This window comes from Diprion similis, chromosome 10 (genome assembly GCF_021155765.1).
Source record: "Diprion similis isolate iyDipSimi1 chromosome 10, iyDipSimi1.1, whole genome shotgun sequence".
NCBI lineage: Eukaryota > Metazoa > Arthropoda > Insecta > Hymenoptera > Diprionidae > Diprion > Diprion similis.
The window spans coordinates 1,634,730-1,649,431 of NC_060114.1; the positions used below are offsets into that span (position 1 = coordinate 1,634,730).

Genomic DNA, 14,702 nt, shown 5'->3' on the forward strand with positions numbered 1-14,702 from the left:
TAGTAGACTTCAAACCCGAGGATTCCATTGGCCGATTATTGGGGTTTAAAGCGGTTGAGCTAGCACGGAACGTTACGCATAAGTCCGAATTACCGGTAGCCATACTGAAAGTTAATACCATACGCGTTGAGTGCAACATAACCAACGGGGCGTACATAAACGGACGTCGGGCTCACACGATTCACGAATTTTTCCCCACCGTCCCATCTGGATATAAGATTGTTGAAGTTCCCGCCAACATCATTTACCTCCCAATCGCCGTACAGTCGATACAGAATATACAGCTGCGGATAGTCGATCAAGACGACGAGTTGGTTAATTTTCGCGGAGAGACGATAACTGTACGCTTACATGTAAAATCGGTGGAATAATGGGGATTGTATTTGAGACGAAAAAGTCAGGCAAAAGTTATAAAAGCGAGACGTCATGGCCAAATATCATCAGTCGTCCAGCACCATTGACGAAGCTGACATCTCCACTGAAGCTGACACCTCTGAACGCTCGGTTTCTCCAGAGTCTAGGTCTTCGATTACGTGGAAATTTTGGAAAATAAAAATTCATGTTCGCTGCATCCTGTGCGTGTTACCATGGAGGAAATAATAAGAATACAGAAACCCGTAACATTCGACGAATCGATCGCACACTCTGAGGTTTACGCTCATCAGCCATTTGCATCATCGACCTTTGGGAATAACGATGAAATTCGAATTTCCGTTCAAAATCAGAACGAGTGCGTGCTACCGGAAAAAAGCTCCCTGCACATTCACGGGAAAGTTACAAAAGAAGATTATTCCATGGTGGCCGCTACAAAATTGGTCAACATGGCTGTTTGCCATATGTTTGAGGAAATTCGTTACAAGTTGAACGGTGTGGAAATTGATCGAAATAAAAATGTGGGCATCACCAGCATCATGAAGGGATACTTATCCCTCACCCCAGGGCAACAGCGCGGTTTGGAGAACACCGGTTGGCTGAGCGTTGCCGATATCAACCTGGCCGATGATGCTGGAAATTTTGATGTCGTTATACCGCTGCGTTATCTGCTGGGATTCGCCGAGGATTATTGCCGAGTCGTCGTTAATGCTAAACATGAGTTGATTCTCACACGCACTAACTCCGATTTAAATGCTGTACTTCAGACAAACACTACCGAGAAGTTTAAAATTACCCTCAGAAAAGTCGAGTGGCTGCTGCCCTACATCAAACTAGCCGACAAGCCGAAAATCCAGCTACTTAACTACATCGCCAAGGACTCGGCCATTCCCATGAGTTTTCGTTCTTGGGAAGCGTACGTGTATCCGATGCTGCCATCAACGACGCGGCATGTCTGGGCGGTCAAGACATCGACGCAGCTGGAGAAGCCTAGATACGTCATAATGGGATTCCAAACTGCAAGGAAAAATGAGGCATTGAAAAATGCTAGCGAATTCGATCATTGTAGAATAAGAGATGTGAAACTCTTTCTCAACTCACAGTGTTACCCCTATGGGAATTTAAATCTAGATATTTCCAATAATCAATACGCCATTCTGTACGATATGTATGTCCAGTTTCAAACATCCTGCTACAACAAGGAAGCCGAACCTCTGCTCTCGAAAAGTGAATTTATAAAACGCGCGCCCCTGATCGTCATCGATTGCTCAAAACAGAATGAATCGTTGAAAACCGGACCGGTGGACATCCCGCTGGAATTTGAAGCAAGCGTAGAATTTCCTCGAAACACCGCAGCCTACTATATGATCTTGCACGATCGGGTCGTTGAGTACAGTCCGATTAGTGGCACGGTGAAGAAATTAGTATAAGCCAATTTTGAGAGTAATATGTTAAATGTAAGAATGTAGAAAATAATATGTATAAGGTTAATTTTTTCAATTATTAATAATATGATCAATTATTATATAGAAGCTGCAAAACTAAATGTAATTGAAGATGAATAAAAACATCTGTTCAGTGTATCTAATTGTTATTTTGAAACTTGACTTGCTCCTCTCACCATCGTCCCGTAACCGACATCTGGCATTTTTTAATAATTTTTAAAGAATCTTTTATGTGTGACAGATTTATTTCAACAGCTGCATCCGGCATTTATGATAAAATTTAGTATACAATGTACAGATTTATTTACATTACCACCCACTTCATTCATTATCGGCATGAGCTGAAAGGCTGCATTTCCAGGAATTTTTCTCAAGTGGTGTAGCGTTATCTAACTTGAAGCTTCCCGCCGTCGAACAAGACCGGACAGGATTTGCCCCCCCCCCCCCCCCCCCGCCGCGCGCCGCTGCAGCCGGCCCGGCCGGCCCGTAGCAATGGGGGGAACCCCCCCTCGAAACACCGCCATTGTGGGCCAGAACTCTCATATCCCATCTACTTACCTAGGATGGGCTGTGGTCTATAGACTAGTTAGCATGGAGCAAGGTAAGAACTATGCTACGATTTATTTTCGGAGGAACAGAATTTAAAATTTTCGCTTCCACTAATTTTTAAATTGGTTGAAAATCAGAAACTCAAGGCAATATACGCCATTATGAATCCACTACCAGCCCCTAAATTCAAACCAAAGCGCAAACATTGGAAAATTTTTCCTATCGATTCGAAATCATCCAAAATACCTCCACCGAAAATTAAACGGCAAGTAGCAAAATCAGTTCCAGCTTCAGCAAAGAAAACAGTTGACAATACGTTAGAGCCAAGATATAAACATCAAAAGATATTTAATCCAGGAACGGACGCGATTGCATCAAGAACGCGATCGCAGGCAAAAACATCAACAGGAATTACGGAAAATTTAAACCCGATACCGGAGGACGATTCTACAGATTCATCCGACGATGAATTCTCCGAACCGCCGGCCCACAGGAAACGAAGAAGTCTATTATCAAATTTAGGGTTAGAAAATTCGACTACATCGCAAACTATTCAACAACCTGTAGAAATCGACTCACAGACAGAATTCAATGAAGATATAGCCATTTAGTTAGAATCACCGTATAGAGATAACGAATCAGATGGTGATGTATTTTTACCAGTAGAACCGAAACGTAAAGTTGACAAACCATCTATAAATCTAGATGAATTACAAAAATCTTTTGAGCTATTCGATAAATCACTTCATGAAAGAACAATACAGGGAAATTCAAATAACGAAGGAGTAGAATTACCAGCTGCTATATCCGAAAGTGAGGAATTAGACAGCCGCGAAATATTAGATGAACTCGATGAAACGGATGACGATGTATTAATCGATAAAATTGGAACATTTTTAGAAATGGTTAAAAGAAGTCAAAGAATTAACAATAAGGCTGAAACAACTAAAGCCAGTCAAAGTAATTTGAATGAGTCATTAGTTAGTCGACCTTTGCAGAAATCGACTTTACCAACACCTTTAGTCGCACTCCGACCAATAGCACTTTCAACCCCGTATCCTTTAACTATAATACCAGGGTTGAACAAGACAGGGGAAATTTCATTCAAAATCAAGGTCAGTAAAACGCCTAGACATTTACAGCCGCAATTAGAAATTCGAGACTTCCCAACTAGAATTCAGATTACTGAAGGAATACCACCTGACATAGACACGATGTCACCTTTAAATTTACCAGCAGCACATTATTTGAAAAGAGGAAAATTTTTATTAAATAGAGAAAATTCATTAAATAAAGAAAAAAGAAACATACGTAAAAGATAATTACATATATCCATTTCACTTCCATTGATTCAGAACTATCTAACCAATTAGCAGATTATTAAGTGATTTAGAGATCATAAATGCAGACGAACAACGTGATGCGAAATCAAAATTAGGACAGATTATTATAACAACGAGAGAAAAGTACAGAGTATTCAGCCTTGTGGTCAAAAAGGAATACTTTGATAAAATTGAATTACAGAATGTAAAAATAGCACTGGAAAATTTGAAAACGATATTTTTGGATTTGGAAATCAAAACTTTTAGAATTTCGAAATCAGGAGACATGACTGATGAACTACCGACAAATATCTGACCAAATTTATTGTTAGATATTTTTGAAAACGAAAATATAGACATTACCATCTGTACTGGGATATGTAGTGTACCTCCAGTAGATATCAGATCTGGAATAATTGCAGAATTGCATGCAGGGGTGATAGGAGGACATAAGGGCATGACGAAAACATACAGCAGGGTTAGAGAGAGGTTTTATTGGCCACAAATGCGAGACGATATAAGTGACTTCATTAGAAAATGCGAAAACTGTCAAGAACAAAAACTGGTTCGTGTAAAAACTAGGGAGCCAATGTTAATAACGGACACTCCATCAGAGGGGTTCGATAAAATCTCACTCGACACTGTAGGCCCATTACCACAAACAACTAGCGGAAATAAACACACTTTAACAATGCAAGACAATCTAACCAAATTCTGCATTGCTGTGTCTATTCCGGACATTAGAGCCGAGACTGTAGGCCATGCCATGGTAAAACATCTAATTTTGCAATCCGGTGCACCTAAAGTAATACTGACCGATCGAGGGACGAGCTTCGTTAGCAAATTATTACAAAAATAGGCAAAAATTTTCAAAATTAAATATAGGAGAGAGTCCCTCAGTACCGGCCGGTATCCGGTACCGGCCAGTTGCAAGTTCCGGTATTCTACAATAGGCGGCGCTGAGACTTGTACCACCATTAGTGTGCTACGCTCTTCTAAGTATATGCCCCACCTGGCGGCCTCCCGCCGCGACCAGTTTACTGTTAGTGCAAAGGTTAGTGTTGCGCGTGGTGGGCATACACAACATAATCAAAGTTCGTTGGGTGATTTTTCGAGTCCAAAGGACGAGTTCAAAACAAGTCAAACCTGGTATGTATTGGCTATTTATATGGCTATTACATAATATAATTTAAATCAATCTTTTTACATATGTTCTTGTCTGTAGTCGAACATTATATATTATTCCGTTTCCTACAGTACCGGCCACAACATTGTCCTCCAGTAACGGCCATTATTTAAGTTAATTTTTGAGCAGTTTAGTTTGCTCACAGGTACACAAAGATGTCAGACGTTGAAAATGATGATGGGACGAAGAAAAAAAAGGGCATCTGGGAACCTGCGAACATGCACAATGCCGTGAAAAAGGTACTGAGTAATGAAATAAGTGCACGCCAAGCTGCAGATCGCTATTAGGTACCACGAACTACATTGAATGACAGAGTTAGTGCCATTAGACATAATAAAGAGGTGTCCATTAAGCCAGCTATGGGTCGTTTTCACAGTACTTTTTCACCTGAACACGAAGAAATATTGGTAGAACATGTTAAGGACTGGGCAAATAGGCTAATGCCTTTAAGCAAAAAAGAATTTATAGGGCTCGCTTTTCAACTTGCCGAAAAGTAAAAATTACCTCACTAGTTCAATAAAAAGAAAAAATCTGCCGTGAAAAACTACTATTATTCTTTTATGAAAAGACATAGTGGCTTATCATTGCGCACTCCTGAATCAACGAGCTTAATGAGAGCTGTAGGATTCAACAGACCTCAGGTCAAGCGATTCTATGACGACCTTGAGACTTTGATGCGAAGGTTTAATTTCACTGCCTATAAAACATGGAACTGCGACGAGACTGGCGTTAGCATTGTCCAGAAACATTCTAAAGTTTAAGCTACTAAAAACCAAAGACAAGTTGGAAAACATACTTCTGCAGAACGTGGAAAGAACGTAACTGTACTTTTCGCAATGAGTGCTGGAGGTCAGTTCGTGCCACCATATTCCGTGTTTCCACGGTCTCGAATGAATGAGAGACTTATGATTAATGCTCCAAATGAGAGTATAGGAGAAACTCAGCCAAACAGTTGGATGAATGCCGAATTATTTTTGAAATGGATACATCACTTTGTGAAATATTAAAATCCCACAGCAGAGAATCCAGTTCTCTTGACTCTTGATGGACATGCCACCCATAAAGACTTAGAAATGATTGAAGTTCCCAGGAAAATCATATCCACATGCTGAGCACCCCACCTCATACGACCCACAAGCTACAGCCACTTGATCGTACGTTCATGAAGCCTTTTAAATCTGCTTACAATGATGCATGTGCCTTGTGGGTGAGATCAAACTCTGCCGTAAGAATCAGTGAATACGAGGTTGCAGGGTTTGTTGCTTCTGCTTTTACTCGAGTTTCTCGAATGGATACTGCGGTTAGTGACTTTCGCTGCACAGGCATTTACCCCTTTAATAGCAATGTCTTTAGTGATTCAGATTTTATTGGTTCAGATATGACCAACGTTACAGAAAGCCAATTAATATCAGAACCATCGCTTTCATCTTCGCAACTGTCGGAACCGATACCTTCAACTTCTGCACAGCCAATTCTGCCAAATTTTAACTCTCGACAGCTAGAAATGACACCTTCAGCTTCTCAACAACTTGAATCTGCAACTGCTGCGTCCGACTCCGTCCCTCAAATTACAATACCTACGCCATCCGAGTCTCAAACTACCGCTACTGACGCCGAACCTCGAATTGTCTCTTCTCAGCAATCCAAATCTCAAACAAAAGCTGTCATTGACCAATCCACTGAAAATTTCAAAACTGTACTCACAAAATTCTCACCGGTTCCTGATGCTTCGAAAAGAAGAGCTACTGCACGACATCGTGAAGCTGAAAGAAATGAAATCATAACGAGTTCTCCATACAAAAAGATGCTGGAAGAGAAAAGAGAAAATAAAAGAAGTGTTGAATCAGCTAAGCGAAGAAAATGTTCGCTTCCAAGAAAAGATGCTAGCAAAAAATGTAAGAGTTTGGTTTCAGGAAAAGATATCAGCAAGAAAGCTAAAAAAAATAAAAATAAAAACGAAAACCTGACTCCTTCCTGCAGACCGAGTGAGGAAGAGACTATTTGTCCTTTATGCCTTGATTCTCATGAAAAAAATTGGATACAATGTGGAAACTGCAAGGCTTGGGTCCACGAAGCTTGTGCGAATATATCAGAGCTATCAAATCATGGTATAAATGGTCACATATTTGCTGGCCGGTACTGGGGGCCAATTTCTTAAAGATTGATTTTTCCTAGTCTTTAAAATGCACTAATAAAGTTGATTATTTCTAAACAAACCGGTAGTTTATTATTTTTATTTATAGCACAAGAGTTCCTCAACATATACCAGGAGGTATTAAACATGTAACCTAAGGTACTTCGACTTTTTTGTCGATAAACTTTAGGGTGACGGTACTGGGGAACTCTTCCCTATCACAACATCAAGCTATCGTCCACAGTCAAATGGCGCATTAGAACGAAGCCATATAGTCTTGACCGAATATATAAAACACTACATAGATGAATTCGACGATTGGGACGAATTGTTGCAATTTGCAATGTTTTCGTATAATACGTCAGTGCATGAAGCCACAAATTTTACACCATACGATTTAGTTTTTGGAAGACCAGCACGTTATCCTAATTCATTCGACACTAACGAAAACCCTCTAACGTATAATTCGTACCTCGGGGATTTGATGATTAGACTAAAAGACATGCAGAAGTTAGCTGCTGTTAACTTAATACAAGCAAAGGAAAGATCGAAGATGTATTACGACAAAAAAAAGTACATCCTTTTAAGGGTAGATCTGGGGACATGGTACGCGTTCTAATCGACGGCAGAAAGGGGAAATTTAGCAAGCGATATCAGGGTCCGTATCAAATAGTTAAGGTCTTGGAAAACAATAATGTAGTTCCAGAAGGTAGTAATGGTGAAAGATTCGTTAAACAGTTAGATGAACTCGAATTGGCTTACTGACAAAACGGGACCGAATACAGACGAATGGACCAGCCATATTTGGGAAACTGGAGAGTAGTGAGCATTCACTTTTGAAGAATCCGAGAACCCGAGTGGGGTACAATGTGGAAGGGAATACTAAGGGTCCTGGGATTCTGGCTATTAAGAGGATGTTACACGCAAGACTACAGCGTAACAAGATTTAACAACAATCAGGGGATATATTTCGAGAAACTACACAACCTAAGGCTTAAGAGGGCAGAATGGAGATTAATCTTATTCGTGGACACGAACTACCCGGCTAGTTTGATAACGCAAGTGCCGAGTTTAGATACAATATGTAACTTAGAATTAGGGGCCAATGAGACGGACATGAAGGCCGAATGCTATAAGACCATGAAAGAAAACGGAATTTCGCGAAGCTACGCTCGACTAGGTGAACTTTTAAAAGAACTGGGAGTGCTAGCGGCCGAATCAAGCATGAAGGATCAAGGGGACTTGCCGCGTACAATTTCTGGGCGTGCAGTGCCCCCCCTTAGAGATAGTAGGCTCCGTGAGTAGATATCTGTTCGGAGCATTGACATCAGAGGAGTTAGATTATTTTAATTCGGAAATAGATAAATATACAAGGACCAAAATAAGCTAACTCGACTATTACAAAACCAAACCCACATAATATCAAGTGAATTGCAGGAAATTTATAGCATTGGTGAAAAACACTTGGTTAGAATCAATGAAAACAGAATTAAAATTAACGAAATTATTTCAACAACTCAGAGGTTAGAAATAGATTCTGTAGATGCGAAAGTAAAATTAGAAATGTGGGAATATGCTATGCAACTGAAGGATATACTGAATAAGAAAACAATTAACACAGAAAAGACTATTGTAGCTATTGAATTAGCTAAAGAGGTAAAATTACACAGGTCACTTCTCAATTCTAGAAAACTGAAAGGAATATCCACTGAGATTAAAGAGGTAGAGGGAGAGCATGAGGTACCTATACCGCATCGTAGGATAACAAGAGAAGAACTATCGAGAATAGCGAAAACGTAAGTACTGGACTACGGAGGTAAAGTTATGATAATTGTAAAGATACCATTGGTAGACAGAAAACCATACCACCTGTACCAAATGCTGTCGTGGCCAGCGCCACAACAAATTGAAAACGCAACCATTACAGCGTTAGTAATTCCGCAAAGAATGTTAAATGTAGCAATGTATCCATCTAGTCGACCATCTATCACTTGATATGTTAATGCCCTAGCTATCTTGCTCTTAGCAAAGCGTTTCTCTTTCTTGTATCTTTTTAGTAATTCATGACAAGCATGACACACGGTGAACGACCGTGAATAAATAAGGATCTCTAAATACAATTTACGAGTGTTTTACACCTATCAACTCCTACTCCACTACCTCTAACTTGACAGGTTATGGGCCCAGTAGTGCGAGTATAAATAAGGAGGAATTTGGTTGCGGAATTGAACCTAAAAAGTCGTGATCGGGAACTTGAAGAACGACGCGTTGTGCTACAAACATAAACGTTGAAAACATGGCCGACGATGAAAAGTACAAAGTGCCTCTGTTCGACGGAACGAACTACAGCAACTGGAAGTTTCGCATGCAAATCCTACTAGAGGAACACGATCTGTTTGAACACGTTGAAAGTGAGTTAGATTTTTTAATCTCACAGCTCCCTGCCGCAACAGCAACCGCTCAAACTCTTGAGCTGAGGAAAAATGACAGGAAATACAAGTCACTCATAATTCGCCGAATCTCGGACAGTCATCTTGAGTACGTTAAAGAAAAAGATACGGCCTACGACATGTGGAAGGCTCTCTCTGAAAGTTTCGAGCGTACGGGTGTCTCGAGCCAGCGTCGCTTGAGGAAAACATTGCTAACCATGCGGTATGCACCGACAGATTCGATGGCATCTCATTTTTTGAATTTTGATAAGCTGGTGCGAGAGTTAAAATCAACAGGTGCTACATTAGAAGAGAACGATATAGTGTGTCATTTGTTGCTAACAATGCCGGAAGAATACGACATGGTAGTTACGGCTTTGGAAACTATATCCAGTGAACAGTTAACTCTCAGTTTCGTGAAAACACGGTTGCTAGATGAAGAAGCAAAAAGAGGTGGGGGAAACGCCGGATCGGCCAATGGAAATTCGTCCTCAGTGTTCTCGGCTACAAGCAATAACCGCTACGGAAACCGAAAAACAAATCAAAGCGGAAATCGGAACTCGAATCAAAACGGAAATCGGAATTCTAATTCTGAACGGAATAGTACGGGTTTTGGAACACAACATGGCCGGTTTGAATACAACTGTCATTACTGTGGTATACGCGGCCATAAACGGTCAGAGTGTAGGAAACTGAAAAACAATAACAGAAGCGCGGAAGCGGCGAACACCGCAAGCAGTGAAAATAACGAAGAGGCCGTTGTGTTTTTAACTAACGAAAACGACAGTTACGCACCTAACCTAAACTGGGTTCTAAACTCGGGAGCTACTGAACACTTAGCAACTAGGAAAACAAAATTAACTAACGTTCGGAAATTACCCACTCCAATAAGCATACGGGTTGCTAAGACAGGTCAACAAATAATCGCGGACGAAATTGGTGACTTAAGAGTGAACACGCGAGTGAACGGAAAACATATTGACATTTTCGTGACCGGAATTCTATCGGTATCTGGACTCGAGTATAATCTTCTTTCAGTTCGTAAACTGGAAATGAATGGTTTTTCTGTGACTTTTGAAAACGGGAAAGGAATTATAACAAAAGGAAACACAGTCGCTGCAATTGCGTATCGGAAAAACAAACTCTACGAACTGTGTGTTGATTATGTAACAGAAACTGTAAATATTTGTCAGTCAGGCGATACAACACGACTGTGGCATCATCGACTTGGACATCTGAGCAGCTCAGGGTTGAAGAAATTGATCAATCTTGCTGACGGTATAGACGTGAAGGAAATCGAAACCTCGACCAAACTTTGTGAAACCTGCGTGGAAGGAAAGCAGACTCGCCTACCACATCAAATGGAACGCATTAGGGCTAAACGTCCTTTGGAGCTGATACACAGTGATCTCTGTGGCCCGATGGATGTTACATCTTATGATGGAAAAAGGTACCTACTCACGTTCATTGACGACTTTACACACTTCACTGCAGTATACACGTTAAAAGCCAAATCAGAGGTGCTCAGGTTTTTCAAAGTGTTCCAGTCAATGGCGGAAGCCCATTTTAATCTAAAAGTAAGCAGATTTAGATGCAACAATGGAGGGGAGTACATCTCAAACGAAACTCGTCAGCATTTTGAGAACTGTGGAATCCAATACGAGTTTACGATACGCTACACTCCACAGCAGAATGGAGTTGCGGAAAGGATGAACAGGACAATACTTGAGAAGGCACGATGTATGATTTTGAATTCAAAGATGAACAAGATCTTCTGGTCTGAGGCTGTGACAGCAGCTGTATACCTGATCAATCGATGCCCAACAAATGCCTTGAAGGACGCATTACCAGCTGAACTTTGGTACGGAGAGAAACCTAACCTGCAAAAGCTTCGAGTTTTTGGTTGTATCGCATATCTTCATATTCCAAAGGAATTGATTAACGGAAAGTTTGAATCACGTTCAAAACGCTGCAGACTGGTAGGTTATTGTGCAAATGGATATCGTTTGTGGTGTCAGGATGATAATAAACTAATAATGGGTCGAGACGTTATATTCAACGAGTCAAAGTATACGTTTGTGTTGGCTTGGTTCGAGCAGAGTCCGACGATACCGGTACTTCTGCACTCGAGCTACTGGCAAACGACGCGAGAGGCGTCGTTTCAAAGAAAAGAGCGAGAAGGCTTTCGTGCTCTCTCGCCAGTTCACCTCCAGCTCTGTGAAGGAGCAGTTACACAGCCAAAGCTATTCAAAGTCTAATCTGTTAACTATTTTTTGCAAAGAACATTCTAATAAAGTTTATCATTGTAATTATCATCATAATTCCTGTGAAAGAAATATTATTGAACCCTTTCTACCAATCATCCAATTGTCCCTTCTCTTTGAACTCGTTGAGCTTTTCTTTTTCTAATCAAAGAAAGAAATTTCAATAGTTTGATTCTGGAGATTTCTATGATACTTTAACGGCAATGAAAGAAACAGAGAAAACCCAAGAATCCTCAAATTCAGGCGGAGAACGGAATCAATCATCAGATGAAGAATTACAAAGTTTCGACAGTGCTGAAGATGATGAGGAAGCAACGTCAAAAGGAGAAGGGAAAGCCTTGAGGAAGAGTACACGTGAGAAACACAAACCCAAGTTTTTAAATGATTATACTGTTTTAGCTTTGAGTGCAGAATCGTTTGTCGAAAATGTCCCACAACAATTCCAAGATATATATGGACGGGATGATGAAAAACAATGGTTAACGGTAAATGAGGAAATTACATCGCTCATCGAAAATGAAGCCTGGGACTTGGTACCACTGCCTCCGGGAAATAAAGTCATTGACAACAAATGGGTTCTCAAGGTAAAGAAGGACGATGATGGAAATATAAATAAATATAAAGCTCGTCTGGTGGTCAAAGGATGCTCGCAAAGAAGAGGACTGGACTACGAGGAAACGTACGCACCGGTTGCACGTCTCACTACTGTACGAACCCTTCTGTCGATTGCTAATGAACACAGGTTGAAACTTAAACAACTAGATGTCAAAAATGCATTTCTACATGGAACCGTAAGTGAAGAGATCTATATGAAACAACCACAAGGGATCACAAACACCGAAGGTTTTGTATGCAAATTAAAACGCTCCTTGTATGGACTCAAACAAGCTCCAAGGACTAGGAACGCCAGGTTCAACGAGTTTATTCTGAAGCTGGGACTCAAAAGATCAGAACGAGATCATTGCTTTTACACAGGAATACGTCTGTACCTTATACTTTATGTTGATGATATCTTGATTGCAGGTGAAGATGAAACTCAGATACAGAATGTCGTAAAAGCTTTAAAAGGTGAGTTTGCCATGACAGACGTTGGTGAACCAAAGAGCTTTCTTGGTATAAAAATCCTACAGACACCGAGAGGGTTGTTCCTTAGTCAAAAGGCGTATATGGAGCGAATGCTGATTCGTTTTGAAATGACAGACTGCAATCCATGTAAGACTCCTATGGAAGTAAATCCTGAAAGAAGCGAAGATGATGAAGGAGAAATGATAATCGAGACGAAACCTTATCGCGAACTAATCGGATGCCTGATGTTTCTCATGCTAAACACACGTCCTGATATAAGTGTCGCCGTAAATTACTACAGTCGTTTTCAAAGCAACGCAAGACTGTCTCACTGGAAGGGACTAAAACGAATTCTTCGTTACATCAAAGGTACCCTCGATTATGCTCTACGGTTTGATCGAGGCTTCAAGTCAGAAATGCCTCTTCAGGTGTATGTAGATGCAAATTGGGCTACAGACAACGATCGCAAGTCGACGACGGGTTTCCTACTACAAGTATATGGATCAACGGTAACTTGGTCAACGAAGAAACAATCAGGAATTACTCTTTCCTCGACAGAAGCCGAGTATGTTGCTCTAGCAACAGCAATGACGGAAGTGATTTGGTTAAAGGGACTCTTGCAGGACTGTAGTGTGCATTGTGTTGAACCTATTGTGGTGTTTGAGGACAATCAGTCAGTTATACATTTGTTAAATCGATGGGAACATCGTAGACTTAAGCATGTCGATGTGAAATACAACTTTATAAGAGATATGTACCAAAACAAAGAGATCAATGTGCAATATATAAATACTAAGCAGCAGACTGCAGACTTGCTGACAAAAGGTCTAGTCGGAGACCAATTCGTTAAGTTGCGATCAAAAATCGGAGTGTGCAAAATATAATATGTAACACGTTTATTGTATGAAAATGTATACATTGAGGCGAAGTGTTAAATGTAGCAATGTATCCATCTAGTCGACCATCTATCACTTGATATGTTAATGCCCTAGCTATCTTGCTCTTAGCAAAGCGTTTCTCTTTCTTGTATCTTTTTAGTAGGTCATGACAAGCATGACACACGGTGAACGACGCCGGAATAAATAAGGATCTCTAAATACAATTTACGAGTGTTTTTCACCTATCAACTCCTACTCCACTACCTCTAACTTGACAAAGAAGATACATTGAACTCAGCTACGACCACAGCACATACTTCTTGGTGGATGAAGCATACGTCCAACAGTGCATCCAAACGCCTTACTGGCATCTGTGCTCATTCCAATTACCTTTGCTCGAAGCAACTGCCTCTACAAGATGTGAAATTTCGCTTTTATTGAAACCAGACACTAAAAGTTTGAGAAAATGCGACATACGATTAAAACGTAAAGTTGAGCTCTTCTGGTCAAGATTAAATTCAATTGGAGCATGGCTATATTCCTTGGAAGCTCCAGAAATAATTTGTAAAGACAGTCAGGACACTTTAATAACAATATCCGAAAGTGGGGTATTACGACTCAGGGGAGGTTGCACGGCTAGAACACATTAGGCTACACTCCCTAGTATAGAGGTTTATTTGGCGCGAGAGCAATATCTTTATCAACCGGACTTAACGCTAAACATCAGCAGAGTATCTCCAACACTAAGTAACAACAGCGTAAAATTGATTAAGTATCTAGATAGGACGCAATCACTGATGAAGATCACGTTTGAAGCAGGGAAATCCCGTTATGAGATGGAACATGAATTGGAGAACATAGGAAAACAACAACGGGCAACCAATAGTCAGGACTTGAAAATATATGGCTCATACTTGGTACACATAGGTATAATAATTGTGGCTGTGGGATTTTGCTGCGGGAATAAAATATTGGGATTTGGAAGGTTATGTATGAGCGGTAGAAATTCAGAAGACTCGCAAATACCTAAAAGATATGAACGCGTAAGTGTTGGAAAC

At 40.5% G+C, this 14,702-nt stretch overlaps 1 protein-coding gene across 1 annotated transcript; it reads left to right on the top strand.

The window, feature by feature from the left end:
• Positions 1-587: 587 nt before the first annotated feature.
• On the top strand, positions 588-1,802 carry LOC124411358. The gene has a single exon (XM_046890452.1). It carries the CDS (start codon positions 588-590, stop codon positions 1,800-1,802), a length of 1,215 nt encoding a protein of 404 aa, XP_046746408.1.
• The last annotated feature ends 12,900 nt before the right edge of the window (positions 1,803-14,702 follow it).

Excerpts from the sequence above, each read along its gene's own strand:
- LOC124411358 (XM_046890452.1), top strand. The coding sequence starts at position 588 with ATGGAGGAAATAATAAGAATACAGAAACCCGTAACATTCGACGAATCG.